Here is a 22,893-nt window from a genome sequence, read left to right on the forward strand (position 1 = left end):
ATACCTTGATAACCTGTAGTGCACATGGACGAACTTTTACATTATAGTCAAGTCCTTTCACAATGATGTTGATCAAGGATGGTGGAACTGGTAAATCAGACTGAGTGGTGAAATCATGGGGTTGCGGAGTGTCTGAGTGTTCAAGTCATGTGACTGAGTATTGCCCTTTTACAGAAATCCATCACTGACACAGTTGTAGTCTCCTTCATTTTTTACTTCTTATATACAAAAAAATCAAGTCAAATACTTTCAAATACTGCTGTCTTCTATGTCTGTGAATTTGTCAAAGTTTTCGCCTGAAAAACGTCCAAGTAATTAATCCATTTCTTTCGATTCACTAAATTGGCTTTTCCAGACATTTCTTCATCCACTTTGTAAACCATCATTATTGTACCACCTCCTTTTTTAATAGCTGTTGTTACAGCTCTCTCCAGTATAGAGCACACTTGTGTAATAACATCTTATCTTATTTCTCATTAGAGTTATACGTTAACTACTTGTGATAAACTCTCATACAAACTACATAATATTACTATTGCTGAATTTTTTTAAACATTGGATTAAAAGATTATAAATGAATTATACTGTAACAATATAGTTAATAGTGATTTAAACTAAAAAATCACCATAAATTTTAGTGGCATTCCACCACCAGTAATGAACTGGCAAAGTTCAAATTTAATTAAACAACTTTTAATAAATCGTTGAACTTATATTTTCTGGACCACTTAAATCTTAATTAGAGGAAGAAAAAGTTTCATATTTATTGCTATGGATTGGTGACGAAGGCATGTACCGAACATGGGACCTAAGTTCAGAAGACGTCCAAAAGCTATGTAAAGTTCAAAGATCATGTGCAACCAAAACTTTATCCGATATTTGCAAGATGTCAGTTTGTGAACGAAATACAAGGAGGTGACTCAATTGACGCTTTCGTGACGAGGCTAAGAAACAAAGCCACAGATTGCTAGTTCACGGACAAAAATGAAACCATCCGTGACATAATTGTATTTGGATGTTATAGTACGTGAAAAACTTATAAATGAAGGTTAAAATTAACATTAGACAAGGCAATACAAATTGCACTAAATTATGAATATTGCCAAAAACAGATGACAACTATGGGGACAGCCTCGCATCAACCAATTGATACTGTAAAGGACCAAAGGCAAAATGGGCGAACAAAAAATCAGCAAATGGGACCCACTAAGGAGGGGAGAAAAGCGTCTACATGCTAAAAGTGAATCTAACTGAATCACTTATCAAAGCAGTGCAAATCTCAGAAAAACGCTTAAATTGTCATTCATATAGGGCACAATATTGACATTGAAGAACAATAATTGTGCAATGCAGTTGATGGATACTCAATTAATATGGTGAGTACTAGCTTACATTATCAAGACTGTGTTAAAACCGAAATTTGTCGAGTGAAAAAGAAGTATACCACGGAGTTCTAGAATGTTTTAACTTTTTAACTATGCCTTTCAAAGGATGTGTTCATTTTTCAATTACTGCAACCCCACAGTAGGCTACACAATATTGTGATGTTTCGCAACTTCCACCTACTCGTACCAAGCATATTCTGTGGGCTTAAATGAACCGTTGATTTGATTATGTACACACCATACATACTATATGCTTCTATTCGTATATTATCATTAAAGATCCTGTAACACATTTTTTTATTGTTTTAAATCATAAATATGATGCTCAAATTAATATTTATCAATAGTGTAGGTTTCAAAAAAGCGTTATTTATAAAGATATTGCCGAATTTAACATTTCAAGTAACTACAGGGAGGTAATAAAAAATCATTTTCTATAAAAGTTAAGTCAAGTTTTACAATAAGAAATGAATGCATATATTTTAATGATTGCATATTATATGCACAAATATTTGCAGTATATATTTTACATATTCTTCGATGTTTGAACAACATATAGGATTTTTAAGCAACTAGCAATAAAAAGTCAAAAAGGTATTCCAACTTTTCATAAAACGTCTCACTTTCGGTCTCTGAGCGGAAGAGGTTACGTCTTTGCTATTTATTTTTCCTGTCACTGGTAACCTATCAAGCACGGGTACCCTCTTATTTCGGTCGGTACTTATAGTATAGCAAGGGAATAAGACTTAAACAATAGTCGGATTTGACTGCAATGGCTTAGATCATATGCATTATTTGCACACAAAAAACCTTACAATATACATTTATCAACTGTTGTCGTATGGGTAAATGACGATTTTCCGATGATCACCAAATTACTCTTGAGTCCAATAACGAATATGTATTAAAACTACTTGGCTCATTGAAACGTTGATTTTTTTTGTAGAACGGATTTCAACATTATAGCTGCAACACATGGTAGTCTTAATATTTCGATTGCAAGACTGACCGATTTTAAAAAGAGATATTACATAGAGGTCTGTATAATTTTATATAATAAAAAGCCCTTGCGCTAAATTGGATGAGCTACAAAATACGCATTTTCAACAGGTGAATTAAACAATGTCTACTATATAGGCTTAAAGCACGTTTTTCCGTGTTATAACGTCTGCAGAGTCCCGAGGAACGGTTGGTGGTCTCGCCCTACCGGGCTCGGGATCCAACTGTTCCGAGGGACTCTGCAGACTTTAAAACATGCAAAAAAGTGCTTTAACGCTATTATAGCATGAACTTTTAAACCGGATTCATATTGTTTATTTAATACAAAACAAATAATCGAACCTTGTGGAAACGTTTGCGCTTGGACAAGATGTTTATCCAATTCCAAAAGTTTTACGTGTGTGTTTTATTTTTCCAAGGGGAATACAAATGCTCAGAGCCGGACGAAATGTCGAATATTAATTGATTAACAAACTTGGTGATTTATTAACTGAAGAAAAAATACTCTACCCAAGACAAAACATGACACTTAGAAATTCCGAAAATGATTTCAGATTGACGGTAGAAAAAGATCAGGGGCATTTAGACTTGACATCAGAATCGTTACAAGTTTAGGAAAAAAACTGACACTAAATTTAAGGCTATTGTCACAAAGAAAACATCAATATAAATAACAATAAAACAATGTCTTCTTATTTTTATTTTGTGTTATCATGTTTTCTAAGCTAATCGTAGAGTTAGACTGAATTACAGCGATTTGTTTACATTGACCACTGTCCGTTTTCTTAGAAAGGGCGACAACCAAAAATAGCGGCGATATCTATACGTATAGGTACTTCGTTGCTGCGCGTCGATTTTTTTATTTTTTATTTCTTTTTGTTTGTTGATCGGGACCTGTATAATGTATTGCGCATAGGTAAAAGAGGGCTATAACAAGAGCGCGTGACTCTGTTAACACATGGTTTTTGACCCGTTAAAACATGGGCAAACGAGGGGAAAACAACTGAGTTTATGCTATAATAGTTTTAACGTCTATTTTGAAATAGCTATCTTATACATGTATCACATAAAAAAATGTGATGAGGATTTAGAAATTAGTTTTCTTTGCTTTAAACCATTATATTGCATGACTTCTTAATTCGTTCTCTTAAAACTAAGGCAACAACAATAAAATAATGTTACTCTGATTACATGTAATATACCAGTAGCGCGTAAAAATGCATTTTCTGTCGCATACTCAATTCTTTTTTCGGTTTCTATAACGCAAAAAATGTCATCAGATAATATCAAAATGACGCAGCAATATTATCAAAATGCCGTTTGGCATTGTCGAGTGTTAAAGCAGAAATACAGACCACGATTCCCGACAATGGGAAGTGATACTCTGACAATTCCAAATTCAATTTATATTATTTCGTCCCTTTTAACGCGACCGTCCTTTATTACCAAGACATAACAAAAGAAAGTGTGAGACTTTCGTTTGGCATCGCATTCGCATTGCCGAACGTCACTTTGCCTTGTTAGGTGTCGTATTACATTGTCGCGGTGTCACTTTGCATTGCCGTTTGTCGACGGACGACAATATGAATTATTGTCTACTTTCTATACGAAATCTGCAGTTTTTGTATTTATAGCGGTTTACGGACGGCAAAATATAAAATTAATAACAAGATTTGACAAATCATCCACATACCCTTCTGTCCAAAGCTAATCAACTGAATATACCACTGATAAAAATGGACGACTAAAGTACATGTTTCCCAAAGCGGGCGCCTGCGGGGTTCGCCATCTGCATTAGGTTTTGACAGCTTCCTTTTATAAAATTTTGTTGGAAAATTATAACAGCTTCACAGTCTATTTTATTGCTCCGCGTCCACAGGCGCGGAGCTGTTTGTGTTTGCTATTTTTTGACGTCTCAATCGCTGGGAAGGCAGTATAAAAGGCAAAGCAAAAAATGAACTTAAATTCTGTAATTTATTTCTTATATTTGTATTTTCTACACGAAGTTACTTATTATTTGGTAGTACACAGTTGGTTTTGTATATAATATGAATTCAAAATCTAATAAAGTTTCCTTTTAAAAGGAAAAGCTTGCACAGTTGTGCCTTCATCCCAACATATTTAGTTGTTTTTATTTTTGTAAAAACGAATATTTTTGTCAAAACTATTTGAAATCTATTCTCTATTGTATAAAACTAATAAAGAAAATAATCAATCGTAAAAATACTAACGTGGAGATCTATCTATCATACTGAAAGGAAACAAGTGTGCACATTTCATTTCCACTTCGTTACGTGGTACCAATTAATAAGCATGTTCACAGATACGATGCGCTATCTATAGATCATCACGTGGTAAGGTTAATGATATGCATGGACTATTTTCAGATTACCTCACCAAATTCAGTAGATCTAAATATAACTCGATCATGCACTAATATTCTGTGTGAAATGGACCACCCTTTGAAGACGGAATACTACTACAGTCAACATCCTCTATTGTATAAAACTAATACAGACAAAAACAATTATAAAAGAAACTAACTTTTGCGTCTTGAAAAAGAATTGAAACGGAACAATTTCGTTTATAATTTATTACGGACTAAATCAATAAATCAAGTAAAACTACGAATCCTATTTATATAAACAAACTGGGATTACCGAAGTAACTAAAATAGCTTAGATTTTCGTAATATTACTTCGTCTGATTCCGCAGCATTCGGAACTGCCTCGGCTATTATCTATAATATTAACCGAAGACTGACGGAAAGGAACGAGTAGTTGCGATTGATTCTGCAGTATGACGGAATCGCCCGAATTGTCACGATTGCAATCGGACCTACATCGGCTATTATCATTAATCCGAAGAGTGACGAAAAAGGCCGAAAAGTTGCGATTGGCACGATTGCAGCTGGTTTCCCGTTCAATCATGCACTTACAAATGTAAGCAGGAAAACACCTAACCGGAACAAGTTTTCCATATGAAAATAGATGATGACCTTAACATTGTGAAAGTCCGAAAATCTATTTATAGAAGTAGTTTAAGTCTAAACGAAATTGCGCTATGGTAATAAATAACGAACTGGAGAATTTGTCGAAAGTGAAATGCAAACATATTAAACAATCGCACTCTTAATAAATTTATCAAAAAAAAAAAAAAAAAAAATTAAGTAGTTTATTTTTTTACGAATTGATGTATCATAGTATTATCATTTTGAAATTGTCTTTTCCGTAGGTTTTTTCCTCCTTTCTTTTTTACGGCCCTGATTGCACTTCTGACATTTTTTACCGTGAATATTTAAATTGACCCTTATTTCTCAAATTTTGCTGTAATAAGTTGATTCTATTTTGTTTGAAGGCAATCGGCTTTGTGGTTGTTTGAGTTGAATGTTGATTTGCCGAATACTGTTACATCCTAATAACAGAAACTTTCATCGGCAGTTTGAACTTAAAGTATAATGGGTGTATAAGAATGTAAACACAGAAGGTTTTGAAGCATTTTAACAAAGTAGTAAATTGATCTCCAAATAAATCAATTAACAGTTAATTAATAGTTCTTAATATATCACCAATGTCAAGTAGCTTTAATATCTTTGACTCGCACGAACATCATGTTAGTGAATTTCCACATACCTGTCTACAATTCATGTAACAGTCTTTAATTATATTGATAAATAATGTTTCACCATATAACGTGTATGACAAATAAAAATTCCTGAACATGGTCTTCTTGAAATTCATCCCAATGTTTTCATTCCAGTGTGTGTTCCACTTTAAGTATTTATCTGGGACTTGAAATATAACTACTCTACCTTAAATCCCATGTATTAATAGAAACTCTTTTTTTAGTTTGAAATACATTTAATATTACTATATTAGTCCCTTTTGTTACTGCATATTTGTTACGATTATAATATAAAAAAACCAACAGACTTTGTTCATTTTTACTACTGTTTTGTATGTTCCAAAGAAAAAACATTTAATATTCTGATATCTAGCTCATGATGAACAATTTCTTTTGTCCTCCACATTATCTATGATATAAAATTCTGGTAAAATACAATTAACCATTGAAAACTTTATAAGAATATCTAGTCATCAGATGTCTACTAGTTCATCGTCATTTGCTGCATGTCTTGCTTTGACGCCTTTTGATGCTTTGCATCACTGCTCTTTTCTTGTTAAATCATGATATACAATTTGCCGAGAAACATGTAAAGGACATTTTGAAAAGTAAAGCAGATGAATTTTTGGTTTTGGCCTATTTACATACGAATTTTCTATGTCTTACCATGATGAGTTGTTGATATTTGTAGAAAATGAGTAGCATTAGAGGTGAAAAAGAAAATGTACATGCTTTGATGTTTTTATCATCTAATATTATTGACTACAGTCATGACACAACAGAACAATGTTGAACAACTGTCATGTCACTGTTGTATAGTGGATGATAAAGAAACGCACAATTGACTTTTACATTTTAATACTATAAGTGTATATAACTGCTCTTGTCAACTACCAAATTCGAACTTCCTGGACTGGGCTTTTAGACCAGTATTTATCATGACAACTCAACACGTAAAACTGTCAACATAAATATACATTCTCTTAATAATTGATATACATGTACGCGTTTTGAGATGTACGTAGAACTGTTATCGATCATTCTTAACATATGAACTTTGTACGCCTTCATATACATGAATTGTGATCTACATGTCGACTTGTCATTTTTAATAATATGATGTGAAAACAGTATTTATCTCAACTATACGACATCACATTACATTTACAAGTCTTGAAAGGCTTGTTTGTATCCAATGGAATTACTTTCCTTACCAGGTAGGCATTAGTGAAAACATTTTTTTTATCTAAATTTAATATCTGGCCACTCTCTTCTGGACAGTGCATACGATAAGTATTATTCTGCAAAAAAGATTTACAAAACATCCGGAATAATGTACAGTAGTACTTAATCTGAACAGAACATGACCTGTGCGAAGGAACGATTTAATAAGGTATCTGTAATGAGCGCATTTTTTTGCGCGGAGCTTCTTAATTGCTGCATTGCAGCAGCACTTGTTCTACTTATTGTTTCCATATCATTTCCTATGTCCCGGCGTCCTGTTGTCAATTTTCTGTGCAAATCTGGTAGTATGAATCGCCGTTCGTTCGAGGGCGACATAATTATTTACACGATATAAGTAATATTTTTTCCGTACACTACCTGTCTTAAGCCTGTTGAAATAGAAAAAAAGCATACCACATGATAAAATAGACCTCAAACAAAAATACCTCAAAAAGGGACAACTACGGGCACGCCTCCTTTCACCTATGCATGTATATAGAATATGAAAAAGCAATACAATAAATACTAGTAAGTCAGATATAACTCAAAGTTCAAGGTTATAAATAGAATTGTGTTGAAATTATAGCATTTTCAATATCGCGTTATGAATAGGATTTTTAAAATAATTCTTCTGTTAGCTAATCTGTTTTGTTGGTTTAGATAATATGAGAAATGTAAATTGTATTCAGTCATTTTGCTGAATTATCATATGCAAATGTACATATAGTCTAGAACAAATATTTTTCTCGGTTCTGTATTTAGTTAGATTCATAGCAAGAATACACTGGTATTTGATTGAATAACTGTTCTTTGAATGTATATTAAAGTCCATTTGAGTTAATTGAGTCATGATCTACGAAAGTCATGATAGAATTACTATAATCCGCGTGCAAAATTTTCCGAATTTTGTACTGAATGTTGAGATAAATGTTCTGCTGGACTGACGTGTTAGCACAACGTTTTTGTGAATGTTTTGCAGAATATTTTGCTGCAATGTTTTGTGCGCTACCACAGACTCGTAGCCTCACACTGGCCACATCGTGGATACCTACGGCCAAACCCTTGTTTATCAAACGTAGGTATCCGACGATGACTAGCCATAGTTTTCGCAGTAGCAGTGGATTCATCGCCGAGGCAGCGGATCATTCATGCAAAAGTGTTGGATAAAGATGGCTTCCAGTTTATCTTTCGCTGTCATCAGCATTAAAACATATTTCAACGTTTTACTGGAGACTCCTAGTGAAACTGGAGCCACATATGTTCTTTTTCAGGATTACAGCGTAATTCTGTGGCGTTACTGTTAACAATTTTGTACGCGGTTGACGAGGAAACGCCATTTTTTGCCAAATTTTGGTTAAATCGGGACAAAGTTTTGTTCAAAAAGACCGCTGATTATATCGGCATAGCATCGTATTTACGATTCTTTCACAAATGAACTGTTGTTTGTTGTTTCGGGTATTGTCAATGCTTGTTGTTAACGATTTTTTATGATGGATATAATAGCCACGCAAAGCTATGGATCCGATTGCAAAATTGACAGTTTTAAGCCATTTTTAACCAGGTTTTCCAAAGGGAAAAAACTGGTAATTAGATTGAGGTATGTCAGTGGGAGGCTAGGGCCAATTTCTTCTGTGTGCAACTACTACTACATTTCTTAAGGGATTATGACGAAATTTTCCCAGAAGTTTGTCATCAAGTGCTCTAACGCATATTGTCAGAATTTTGAGATTCGATAATGTCTGACCTTATTATGGCCTTTTGTTTTTCCTTAAATAGAATATATAGTGAACGATTTCTTCTGAGCACAACTCCTCCTACATTTCTCAAGAGATTTTGAGAAGCTTTGTTGTCAAGTGCCTTAGCGCATATTTTCAGGATTTTGAGATTCGATAATGTCTGACCTAATTATGGCACTTTGTTTTTATATTTATATAGAATATATAGTGAGCGATTTCTTCTGTGCACATATCCTCCTACATTTCTTAAGGATTTTGACCAAACTTTCACAGAAGCTTTGTCTTCAAGTACCCTGGCGCATGTTGCCAGAGTTTTATGATTTGATATTTTTGTTCTAATTATGGCCCTTGGTTATTTTTCCTTATATGGAATATAGTGAACAATTTCTTCTGTGTGCAACTTCTCCTTTAATTCTTAAGGGAATAAGATATTTCAATTAAACTTGGTGTATAGCAAGCATATGAAAAGACCTTACTCTGGATTGCTTTTGGGCCCCTTAGGGTCAAGATCATTGTTACTATAAATAGAAAATCAGTTTCCGGTTTCGAATGAAAAATTGCAATGAAATTTGGTGTATAGCAACGTTATGTAAAGGCCTCGCTTACGATTGGTTTTGAGCCTCCTTGGTCAAGGTCACTGTTACTAAAAATAGAAAATAAGTTTCTGGTCAATAACTTGAGTTAGGAATGAGATATTTCAATGAAACTTGGTGTATAGAAAGCATAGGTAAATATATCTTTTGATTGCTTTTGGATCCCCTTAGGGTCAATGTCACTGTAACTAAAAACAGGAAATTGGTTTCCAGTCAGTTATTAGGGTTTGGTATGAGATATTTGAATGAAACTTGGTGTATAGAAAGCTTATGTGAAGATTTTTCTTGGAATTGCTTTTTGGTTCTCTAGGATCAATAAAAAGTCACTGTTACTAAAAACTGAAAATTGGTTTCAGGTCTATAACTTGATTTAGGAAAGGCTTGTATATTGTTTTTACAGTATTTGAAAGCTTCAATTGCGATTGCTTTTGAGCCCCGTCGGGTCTTTGTTATTGTTGCTTGTATTTATATTCCAATGACAACAAAACTTTCAACAATGGTGATATCGAAAACCTGGTTTTTATTTGTTTGGGTCGTCAGACCAAACAAATAATGGTATCGAAATTTCAGACCCTGAAGTTCTTATTTGCAAATACCGAAAGTAGTCCAAACTCCTCGAAGCGGTTACTTCCCTTCATATGTACATTAACGCCGAAAAATTAAGGGAAGCTCGAGATCACAGCGTAAAGATTGTCAAATAACAGGCGCATTAATTTCCGTAACGAAAAAATAGTGCCCGATTGGTCGAAGATTTCTAATATTGTGTTATTCTTATAGATATACATGCTTATATTCAGCTCCATGATTATTTACTTCAGTGTTAAACAACAGATTTACCGTGAACAAAATATATCGAAATTAATAAGCGTTACAAACTCTAACTAAGAATAATATGGTATTCTTCAGGCTGTTATCTATAACTCCCCGTGGTAGAGGGGTTTACACGCTGACTTTGGAAGCGAGAGGTCTGGAGTTCAAATTCCAGTTCAGGCAACTCATTTTTTTAAGCCAATACACATTGAATTGAATATCAGTGCAGTGTTACAATTAGTCTTATAGCCAATTTACTATAGTTATAACACTGGAAACAGCATTGGTGACACTATACAAACAAATTGGTTTATAATCGCATAACCTCCAATTTTCTGAAACAAATTCAGCGTCTTCTGTGCTTTGATTTTGTGGATTGCCAAGTTTCTTGTTATATTAACATTGTTTTCAATTGTTGTGCAATATTGTGTTAGAATGTTGCGTCTGCGTTACATTCAGGCTTGGCTTATTTTAAGGTTGAACGTCGAACTTAACGCACTTTCTTCTTTGTTTCTTTAGATTTTAGAAGTTAATGATTCAGCCTTTTATTCACTTGCCCCTTACCGTTGTAGATTGAAATAAAATTGTTCGCCCTTGTTGTACAAATTAGTTAAAAAAATACTTGATATTAAGTGCTTTATTTCGAGAATCTTTTAACATTCCACATAGAGCGATCCTGAATTGAACCATATAATAAATAAAAATAACAAATTCTTTCAGAAACATTGGTTGCATCATGTATTTTTCATTATGTTAAGCTATTTTAAATAGCTTAAATAGTTTCATTATTGTTTTGCACGCGTAATTTGTTTTCCATAATGATATTATTTATATGTAGCTTGTTTTCAATGTTAGTTCATTAAACAAGTAACTGTAAAGATTTTTCTTTTGTAAAATTAAAGGCTAATTTTTTGTTATGTTTATTTATTGTTTATATCATTACACCCCGACAAAGGCGAAGGGGGTATTAGAAATGGCCTCCTTCCGTGCTTCCGTACGTCCGTCCCTATTTTTTTGAGAGCATAACTCCAAAGTTATAGAGCGATTTTTTTTAAACTTCCTACAATGACATAGCACATTTGTAGAAAGTGTACTGGGCATGAAAAATAACTTTACTTTGTCTGCTTTTAGTGTAATTCTCATTTATTACATTTACCTTAGCAGTTTTGTCCAGTGCATAACCAAATTTACAAGTACAAATGTTGCTGCAATGCAGCAATTGAGAAACTCCGCGTAAAAAATGCGCTCATTTCAGAAACCTTACCAAATCAGTCCTACGCACAGGCCATGTTCTATTCAGATTAAGTACTATTGTACGTTATTCCGGATGTTTTGTAAATCATTTTTGCATGATAATACAAATCGTATGCACTGTCCATGAGAAAGGGGCCCGGTATAGAATTTAAAAAAAATGCTTTGCTCCATGATAACACCTCGACGAAAGTTTCTGTTGTTAAAATGTCACAGTATTCTACAAACCAACATTCCACTCAAACCACCATAACACCGAATGCCGTCAAACAAAATAAAATTAACTTCTTACAGCAAGAATTCGGGAAATCAGGGTCGATTTAAATATTCACAGTAAAAAAATAAAGGAACTATCAATTTAACGGGAAAAACCTACGCAAAAGGATACTACTATGATATAACAATTCGTATAAATGGCTTACTTATTTTTTTCGATAAATTTATAAAGAGTGCAATTTATCGTTGAATACGTTTGCATTTCATTTCCTGCAAAATTCTCCAGCCATAGCGCGAAACGAATGATCGTTTCGTTTAGTTTCAGACTCACTTCTATAAATATATTTTCGAACTTTCACAATGTTATCTAGGTCATCTTTAACAGCAATAAAGTACATACATAACTCACTGTGTACTGCAAAATAATACGTAATAATTTCCTGTAGAAAATACAAATGTAAGACATACATTACCGAATTTAAGTTTATTTTTTGTTTTGTCTTTTAAACTGCCTTCCCAGCGGTTGATGCATGAAATTTGTTTCCGTTCTCATTGCTGCGAATCATCAAAGGTGAAACCAATAACTAATAATTAATAATAAATGACTTTACACAATAGAAATCGGAAGGAATTATTGATTCCGAATTTTTTTAGCTGTAAATCGAAGGGATTAATTGATAAAAATCGGGTCCATGGACAAAAAAAGTAAACACAAATAGCTCCGCGCCTGTGGTAGGAAGTAGGAAGTACCTTAAAAGTTTCGCCCTGAGCATAATTCCAAAAGTACTTTATTAAGGAATTTTCCTCAAACTTGTAACACTTGCTCACCCATCTTGTTAATTAAATGCATCAACTTGATCTACCCGAAAAAATGATAAAAGCTTACAATTAACACTATGAAATGAGGACCTTTTTCTGATTATATAATATAATCGATTTCATTTGAAAAGCATGACGGCTTTAAACAATTTAAACTGGAATAACTTAAATGTAGTGCAGTTATTCTTTAGAATTTAATAAGAGGAATATAAAAGTAAAGTTCACTGCTTGATATCATTGAATTGAAAAAAAAAGATATCTGTTTTGAATTGCTTGATGATTTTGGATTCAACGTGTAAAAATGTATTTTACTAACAAGAACGAAATAAAATAGAATAATTGTAATATTTTTCCAAAATGTATACACAACGAGTAACATTTTCGAAAATAAGGTAATTTTCAACTTTCAATTTTCAATTAAATATTTGATCTACGAGTTGGTTCAAAATTCAACATCATCACTAAATTTAGCTTCAAAGAATTTTGAATTACGAACTGGCAGGAAATTGAACTCCGTCATGAAATTCAAATAATGTAAATTCTAAATTTTGATCTCCGAACTAGCTCAATATTTAACACCAGCATGAAATTCAAGGTATTTAAATTTTGAAATTTGATCTCCAAACTGTCTTAAAATTCTATTTCAGCTCAAAATTCAGTACTAAATGATTTTATTTTGAATTTCGGTTTTCGCGCTGGCTCGAAATTTAGCTTTAAAATATTCGTAATTTTATCTCCATGTTTGCTCAAATTCATCTCCAAAAAGAAATTCAGTATTTAACGATTTGGAATTTAAATTTCCAAGCTGACTAGAAATTCATCTTCAACACAAACTTCAGCTTATGCAAATTCTGAATATTTTTTCCCCAACTATCTCAAAATTCAAGAAGGAATCTCAAGTTATGAATATTTGTTTAGGTTCTATCTTCTGGCTAACTCGGAATACAACTTCGGCAGCTCGAAATTAAGTTTAAAAGATTTTAAATTTCGATCTTAGACTTGGCTCGAAATTCAAATGTAGCATGACATTCAGCGTGTAAAGATTTTGAAATTCGGTCTTTCAGCTAGTTCAAAAGTCATCTTCAGGTCGAAATTAAGCTTTAAAAGAATTTGAATTTCGATCTTCAACCCGACTTGAAAATTAGACTCCAGAAAGAAATAAAAATGTTTAATATTCAAGCTGGCATCAGCACAACATTCAACTACAATGTAATGGTAATTTTGAACCTCGAGCTGGCTCAAAATTCGATTCCAACTCGAAATTTAGCTTTACGAATTTTGATTTTCGATAATCGAGCTGGCTCGAAGCTGAAGTCCGACTCGAAATTCAGCTTAAAATGATTTTGAATTTCGATCCTTGAGCAGACTCAAAATTCAAAGAAAACTTGATATTGAGCCGATGACTAGCTCGAAATTAGCTCTATACATGAACTGAATTTTGATCTTTTTGAGCCAAAGCAAACTTCTCGATACCGTTTTTATTTCGGCCTACTCATGTTTTTACGTTCTATTTATTAGCTGTTTAAGCTCACTTGCTGTTTTCTTCTTATTGTTCTTTGTGACACTAGGTAAAATGCCTGTTTCTACCTGACTTTTTCTGTTTTCTTATGACCAGATCTTGGGATGATTACATCGATCAGTAATTTATTAGTTTCAGATTTTATTGCAATTGATTATGATTCATTACTCAGACTTGCCTCTGTAATCAATTAACAATTACTTTTAGAGAATTATTGATTGATAATTGATTACATTCAATGTATAACTTAATGTATCATGTGAAATAAAAGCATCCTTTGAATTTAAATAGTTTCCTGTTAAATCTGGTAGTAATTAATATCATAATAACTGGCTTAATTTAAGTTGTTATGGATTAATGTATTAAATATAATCAATTTTCGGCAAGGTAATCGATTACATGATGATTACAGTGTAATCATGCAATCGATTTAAAATCGACGATTGCGATTAGCGATAACCCCAGCTCTGCTTATGACTGATTTGCTTCTATCCTTTTGACTTTTTGTGTCATTTTAGACGGGTTTCATCTCCATTCTTTAGGTAGTAATTTTAGAAATAGAAATCTTCGATTAACCATTTATCCTGATGACTCATCTCTGACTCTCCATGAAAATGGTTGTCATTTTTGGGCCTTAAAGTTTAATATGTTGTAAAGTCACTATTTAGCTATAACCAGTTAACTTGCTTTTTGTGACTATAAATCCGAATCAAGTATTTTTAAGCTGAGTTGTGTTGGTCAAAGAAGCTTAAGTTCATTTTAATATGTCAAAACATACTTTTTTCTCTAGATTCCATTGACGACCCTAAGCAAACCTATAGATGTCCTGGTAGAATATCTCATAGAAGGATATGATGACGACCTGTCAAAGGTAACTTATTCTAAGGAAATTATTCTGTCAATATAAGACATATTTTGCATCTTTCCATGTATAGAAATGTTTGGCAAGGAACAACAGGTATCAGATTAACAAGCCGCTATCTTCTTAAAACGGAATGTGACACTGATTGCCGAATTTCAACGAGCTTATTGAAAGGCGGAAAGCCCGAGCGAGGACGCAGTCCCGCAACGGCTGTAGCGCTCTCAGAAAATATGTATGATGTGTAGAAGTTGAATTGAAATCACATTATAATCAATAATAAATATAAAATATGTCTAATCCTAACAAGTTCGAGTACCAGCAAGTTACCTGCACTATTGATTACCAAAGCACGCCAAAAACAGTTTTTGTATTTTCTGATCGAAGATCAGGAAATACAAAGCTGACATTCCAGCTCTGTCATAGCGCTTCACGACAAACCTAACAACAAGTAGTTCTCAAAACAACTTAAAACAAGCGATTTGAAACACACTGAAAGTTTAAAAGTAGCGTTGGCTTATAGAATTGTCAATAAATGCATTATCACAAATTACGCGGATGAATATGATTCACGGAGGGGAATCACCTGACTTTGTATAGTATTACCCATGGGAAAATTGCGACTGCTGAGCCCCGGTAAGTACCTTATTATGTTAGATTAAAGTGACAAACGTTTCTTAAAACAAAACAGAGAAACAAATAACAAGAAAGTATTTTAATAATAATTCATATTACTAAGTATTTCATAATACATGTATTCATATTCATATAATTTCATAAAAGATTACTTAACTTAAAAAATAAATAAATGAGACATTGACATTGATACTCAAGAATTTACGTTCTACGTGGCCCTTTTTTACGCTAGACCGGACCCACATCCGTCATCTGTAGAACTAGATATATACAGAAAAAACTGTGCTGGAGGAAATATTACAACACTATCATTTACTTTTCAGTATCTGCAATCTGGACCAAAAACAAAAAGGAGAAGACATTCGCCATATCACATTGATATTTCATGCCATCATAGAACTGGTATGCAAAGTTTTTATTAAATTTATTCTTTTATTATGGTGGCACAAAGGTGACATGTGTGTGTTTTTATTTATCTCGTGGCCTCGCGATTCTATGTCGTGGCCACGAGTTACTAAGTCGTGGAAACGAGATAGCTAAGTCGTGGCCACGAGATACTCTGTCGTAGCCACATGTTACTAAGTCGGTCGTGGGAACGAGATAGCTTCATGGCCACGAGATAATTAACCAATCAGAATACACTATATATATTATGATTTTTTAAAACTTAACAACTTACTTTTACATGCAACATTAATCTTTGAAAATACTGAAGATATTCACTTTGAACTTGTCTTTAGGGTCATATTAGAAAGTCACCTTCCAAGGTCCATGGGACAATTTTGTGACCGAATTGGTCAGTTTGTACGTACTACGGAGGGACATTGCCCATTGACAGTAGATAGCCTATAAGGTAAATCCTTGTCTGATGAATAATCTAGAAGGGATAAGCCATAGTTTAGTATAACCCAGGAAGACCATTACATCTGATCAGTAGATGACATCTAATAATTACGAGGTCATTGGGTCAACAATAAGGATCATAGTGACGCTAAATGTAAAATTATTGACCAGTCAATAAGTTGTATAAATGTCACTTTTACAGGCTGGTGAAGTAGGGGCGTCCTTGTACTATAGCACATGTCTAGTTAATTAGGGAAATTCATATAAATGGTGTAATGTGATTGTGGCCACGACTTAGCTATCTCGTGGCCACGGCTTAGCTATCTCGTGGCCACGACTTAGTAACTCGTGGCCACGTCATAGTATCTCGTAGCCACGAGATAAATAAAATCACACATATGTCACCTTTGTGCCACCGTACATTATGCCTCTGAAATGCTTGTCTTTTTGTTGTATCTTGTTACAGTTTCCGAAAACATACTCATTTGCTAGATACTCAAACTATTTTTCGCATCTTAAGGTCTGTTGACAATTGGTATACCTTTAGTGAATTTGTATTTTGTATGGAAGTCAAAATACTACTTTGTTTTTTACATTTCGCTTCCTTAACGACACATCGCCACCTTTTTCAGTTGGATTAACAATATGGATTTCTGAGGCGCAATGTGCCTTTAATCATAACTTCAATCACTGTATCATTGTTTTGTTGTTGTTGTTTTTTGTAAGAAGTTCTTTTTTCTTCCAAATTCATAAATTAAGTAACATAGTGACTAAATTTAACAAATACCGCCATATAAAAGCATCATCATTTATGCACATTATGCCCCAGAAATCCATTATTATTAAATTCTTCAGAAATGTAAAACACTGTTTAATAATGTTTTAATAATGGATTTAGAACATGTACATAATTTAACAGCTGAAGAAAGTAGTGCTGAATGTGCGGTAATGTGTCGTAAAGGTAGCAAATGTAAACAAATAGTATTTTAACTTCCATACAAAATACTAATTCACTATAATTATACCAATTGCTAGCAAGGCAAAAGATGCAAAGTTCATTTATATGGCAAATAAGTATATTTTGTGGAAACTGTAACAAGACACCAAATATTTAAAGTCTTTGAGAAATAAAAAATGATAGCATTTCTGAGGCATAATGTGCCTTTCATAAACATCACCATACCAAATAACAAGCAATTATACTTGTTCATCTTTTTTCTATTTACAGTAAAATGAGGGCCAAGACACACATGACACTGCAGAGGTCAAAGAACTACTATCGCAAAAGAAAAATAACACTGAGCGTGAGATATCAAATCCCATCAAAAGTTCATTTGATATATATAAAAACAATCAATCAAGCATTTGTCATATAGACAAATAGTGAAATATTTGATGTTTAAAAATTGAAATAAGTATTTACTATCTCTTTACATATGAACTTAAACTTTCTTTTAATGTATATGTATGCTATTGGAAACTGTGCGTGAAACTCACCATTTTGTATCTCTAGAAATTATTCGTTTTACTTACTATACACTTGCAAAGAACATTTTTAGGCTAAAGACCTTCGAAAAAAGTATATGGACTTCAACGATAACGTACAGATGTCAATAAAATTATTGATTTGGTGTCAGAAAGCTTATTTTCATTTATTTTGGTACCAAATTATACCACTTCGTGCGAATTACTATCGCTGCATGTGCAATTATCACACAATTCAAACAATGTTCTCAAAAACCACAAAACGTAGGCTAATGCACTTTGAATTGTCATTTGAAGAAAATTACAGCGCATAATTTATTATGATACGCTAGGTTTTGTTTTGATTTAAGAAACGTTTGTCACCTTAATTTAACATAATAAGAAACTTACTCGCCATATAAGAAATTTAAATTTTATTTTTAAGGGATTTGGTCTTCAGTGGATACCTTTGACCAAGAATTTTCCGAGCTGAAAGCAGGCAAAATCAGTCAAAATCAATGTCAGAATAATGGTCCTTGGAAAGTGACCTCTATTTATAGTCACGAAAACACGTATTAAGATTAAAGTAAATACACCAAGGACCATAATTCAGTAAAACCCACATTAGTCTTACGAGTTTTGGATAAATTTTGATTTGGAAGTGACATCCAATTATGATCCCGTGGACATGTATTTAGTTTCAGATGATACCTTCAGTACACATGATCATTAATCTTTAAATAATGATATAACATGAAAATATTTAAGCAAGAATTGTTTGGTTCAAAACTGTTCATAATTCTGTCAAGAAACCATGCTAGAGTTATTGGCTGTGTATCTCCTATCACGGACGATCTCAAAACTATTTGTACAGTTGCAAGCAAATATTTTAGTGCTTCATGAAATTTTATACGTTGCTCCAAAATCTTTAATCTTTTTTTTTAGCTCACCCTGAGCATATTGTGATGGCCCTGTGTCCGTCGTCGTGCGTCGTCAACTTTTGAACATTAACAACATCTCCTCTGAAACCAATGACTGCACATCAACCAAACTTTACAGAAATGATCCTTGGATGGTCCCCTTTCAAAGTTGTTCAAATGGTCTGTTGCATATGTAGGTCAAAGGGCCAGAAAAGGATTTCAAAAAACACAAAATTAAAAATCTTCTTGTCTGAAAGTACATGCGCCAGAGCTTTGATTTTTGGTATATGATATCATCTATTGGTCCTCTACCAAAGTTGTTCAAATTTTGTCCCTAGTGTCAAAATTGGCCCCGCCCCGGGGGTTATAGGTTATATATATATATAGTAAAATCTAAAAAAAATCTTCTCTGATTTGGCAAAGGCTACAGATAAGATATTTGGCATGAAACATTGTGTAGTAGACCTCTATCAAGATTGTTCAAATAATGGCCCTAGGATCAAAATGGCCCCGCCCCGGGGGGTCATTGATTTTCATTACATACATATAGTGTAAACTTGAAAAATCTTCTGGTCTGAAAGTAAATGGCCTAGAGCTTTGATATTTGGTCTATGGTATCATCTATAGGTCCAAAACCAAAGTTGTTCAAATTTTGTTCCTAGAGTTAAAATCGGCCCCGCCCTGGGGGTCATAGGTTTTTCCTTATATGTATATTGTAAAACCTAAAAAAATCTACTTCTCTGAATTTGTAAAGGCTACAGGTTAGATTTTTGGCATAAATCAATGTTAAGTTGACCTCTACCAAGATTGTTCAAATTATGGCCCTCGGGTCAAAATTGGCCCTGCCCCGGGGGGTCATTGATTTTCATTATAAACATATAGTGAAAACTTGAAAAATCTTCTGGTCTGAAAGTAAATGGCCTAGAGCTTTGATATTTGGTATATTGTGTTATCTGAAGGTCCAATACCAAAGTTGATCAAATTTTGTCCCTAGTATCAAACTTGGCCCCGCCCTGGGGGTCATAGGTTTTTATTTATATGTACATAGTAAAACATAAAAAATCTTCTTCTCTGAATTGGCAAAGGCTACAGGTTAGATATTTGGCTTGAAACATTGTGTGGTAGACCGCTACCTAGATTGTTCAAGTACTGGCCCTGGGGTCAAAATTGGCCCCGCCCCTGGGGGGGGGGGTCATTGATTTTTAGCTCACCTGAGCATATGCTCAGGGTGAGCTATTAGGATCACTCTTCGTCCGTCGTCCGTCGTACGTCGTACGTTGTCCGTTCACACTTTTAAAACGACATCTCCTCTGAAACCATAAGGCAGATCATAATGAAACTTCACAGGGATGTTCCTTGTGTGAAGCCTTAACAAAGTTGTTCAAAGAATTCCATTCCATGCAGAACTCTGGTTGCCATGGCAACCAAAAGAAAAAGCTTTAAATATCTTCTTCTAAAAACCCCAAAGTGCTAGGGCTTAGATATTTGGCATGAAACATCTTCTAGTGAGTGTCTACCAAGTTTGTTCAAATAAAAGCCCTCGGGTCAAAATTGGCCCCGCCCCAGGGGGTCATTGATTTTCCCTATATGCATATAGTAAAAACTTAAAAAATCTTCTTTTAAAGAATCCAAAGAGCTAGAGCTAAGATATTTAGCATGAAACATCTTCTAATGGGTGTCTACCAAGTTTGTTCAAATAAAAGCCCTGGGGTCAAAATTGGCCCCGCCCCAGGGGGTCATTGATTTTCCCTATCTGCATATAGTAAAAACTTAAAAAAAAATCTTTTAAAGAATGCAAAGAGCTTGAGCTAAGATATTTAGCATGAAACATGTTCTAATGGATGTCTACCAAGTTCGTTCAAATAAGAGCCCTGGGGTCAAAATTGGCCTCGCCCCGGGGGTCATTCATTTTCCTTATATGTTTATAACAAAAACTTAAAAGATCTTTTTTGAAAAAAAAAAAAAAAAAAAAAAACAAATAGCTAGAGTTTAGATAGTAAGCACGAAGCATCTTCTAGTGAGTGTCTACAAAGTTTGTTCAAATAAAAGCCCTGGGGTCAAAATTGGCCCCGTCCCAGGGGACATTGATTTTCCTTATATGTGTATAGCAAACACTTAAAATCTTCTTTGAAAAAACCTGAATAGCTAGAGTTCAGATATTAAGCATGAAACATTGTCTAGTAAGTGTCTACAAAGACTGTTCAAATAAAAGCCCTGTGGTCAAAACTGGCCCTGCCCCAGGTGTGTCATTGTTTTTAACTATATGTGTATAGAAAAAAAACTTGAAACAAATCTTCTTTTAAAAAACCCAACAAGCTAGACCTTAGATGTTTAGCATGAAACATCTTCTAATGGGTGTCAACCAAGTTTGTTCAAATAAAAGCCCTTGGGTTTAAACATGCCCCGCTCCGGGGGCCTATATACAGGTGAGCGACTTTAGGACCATCATGGCCCTCTTGTTTAAACAAGTGACATGAAACCTTGCAATGTTCTAAATTTTATTTTTCCATCTTTCGTCACACATGAATTTTTTTTATTAGAAAGTAATATTTTCCTGAAGAATCAGTGGCATTTAAAAAATGTGGTAGAACAGTCTACACATATTATCCAGACTATATAAAAGGGGACTATTGCTAAGGGAGATATCATTCGAATAGTCTTACTATCTTATTACAGGACAGGATTCATTAATTTTCGCCGTGTTAAAAATGACAAACTTTCCTTTTTACCGAGAGAGGGGGGGGGGTGGGGGGTGCTAGGGGTCCTCCATCTGGAAAAAAATAAATATCTTCGTATCCATCTATTCATTTATTATTTTTTTTGCCGTTTTTGTAACTAATACAATAATTCTATCATTTCATTCTATTATTTATTCCTTTTTCTCAAAATTTGATACTTAGAACACTGAATTCAAAAGCCATAAATAACTTTAAATGGAACACTATTGACTTTTGAAACTGATACTTTATACATTTAAAATATTTAAATAACTTAATTTAATCATTCTTAGTATCATAATTTTATTATAATGCTTATCTTATATGTTATTTTGGTTTTGGAGTGATATATGTGGATATATTACCTCTCAAGATTTTATATCACCCGAGCCGTTAGGCGAGGGTGATATTTTATCTTGGCAGGTAATATATCCACATATATCACTCCAAAACCAAAATAATAATTTTATTACCCTTCCCGTGCCGAGTTAAGACGATTTTAAAATAAATCATTGCTACTTCAAATGAAACGTCGAAATAAGATTCCCTTTAGGATACCCCTTCAACATAACATGACGTCACATAAATACATGACGTATTTTCTTTCGAACATAACGGACGTAAACAAGAGAAAAGGAGTAGTGTGCTGAACGCACTTTTTTTTGAATTAATATCAAGCTTTCACAAGGTCATATTTGTTTTAAATACTGATGAGAATATGTATCATTATTCTATTTTGGTAAATACTTATCATTTGAAAGTTAAAAAGTGCTTGTAAATCGGAATTTATATCGCGTAAAATCTAACCGTACGCGCATCGCACGGCGCATGTTGTTTACAACGTGGGGTACCCATCGGGGAAATTTAATGTGTATATTACCCGTCTGGCTAGGTAATATCAATTTCTTTCGGGTGATCAATATCCAATCAAAAAGGCGGAAAAAATCTGGAAGGGTAATAAATATTTCTATTTTTTATATATTTTTTTCTCTATTAATTGTTTATTTGATTTATTTATATTTACATATAAAACATTTGTTAAAATTAGTTCCTGAAAATTAGTTCCTTAAAAATACTTAATACTGAAATTGATAATTATTTGATATCACACAACTTTATTAAAATAGTATAAACTTATTTCTGGCTAACCTCAGGGAAGGGCCCACGATAATGTTGTTACAACTTTTGGCCTGTACACTTGATTATGTCTGTAAAATTATGAAATTGTATATTGTGTGTATATTTATACAATAAAATATTAGTAAACTAAACTAAAAA

At 33.5% G+C, this 22,893-nt stretch overlaps 1 protein-coding gene across 3 annotated transcripts in view; it reads left to right on the top strand.

Annotated features, from left to right (window-relative positions):
- The window catches only part of LOC132743672 (hillarin-like), a 51,356-nt gene that overhangs the window by 6,876 nt on the left and 21,587 nt on the right, over positions 1 to 22,893 (top strand). For all 3 annotated transcript variants that reach the window (XM_060732223.1, XM_060732224.1, XM_060732225.1), the window contains exon 3: positions 14,967 to 15,047. In XM_060732223.1, the coding sequence (XP_060588206.1) occupies positions 14,967 to 15,047 (81 nt within the window). The remainder of the gene's footprint in view (positions 1 to 14,966; positions 15,048 to 22,893) is intronic.

The sequence above is a fragment of the Ruditapes philippinarum genome, unplaced genomic scaffold, assembly GCF_026571515.1.
Source record: "Ruditapes philippinarum isolate M1 unplaced genomic scaffold, ASM2657151v2 ctg485_1_1_1_1, whole genome shotgun sequence".
NCBI classification, from domain to species: domain Eukaryota; kingdom Metazoa; phylum Mollusca; class Bivalvia; order Venerida; family Veneridae; genus Ruditapes; species Ruditapes philippinarum.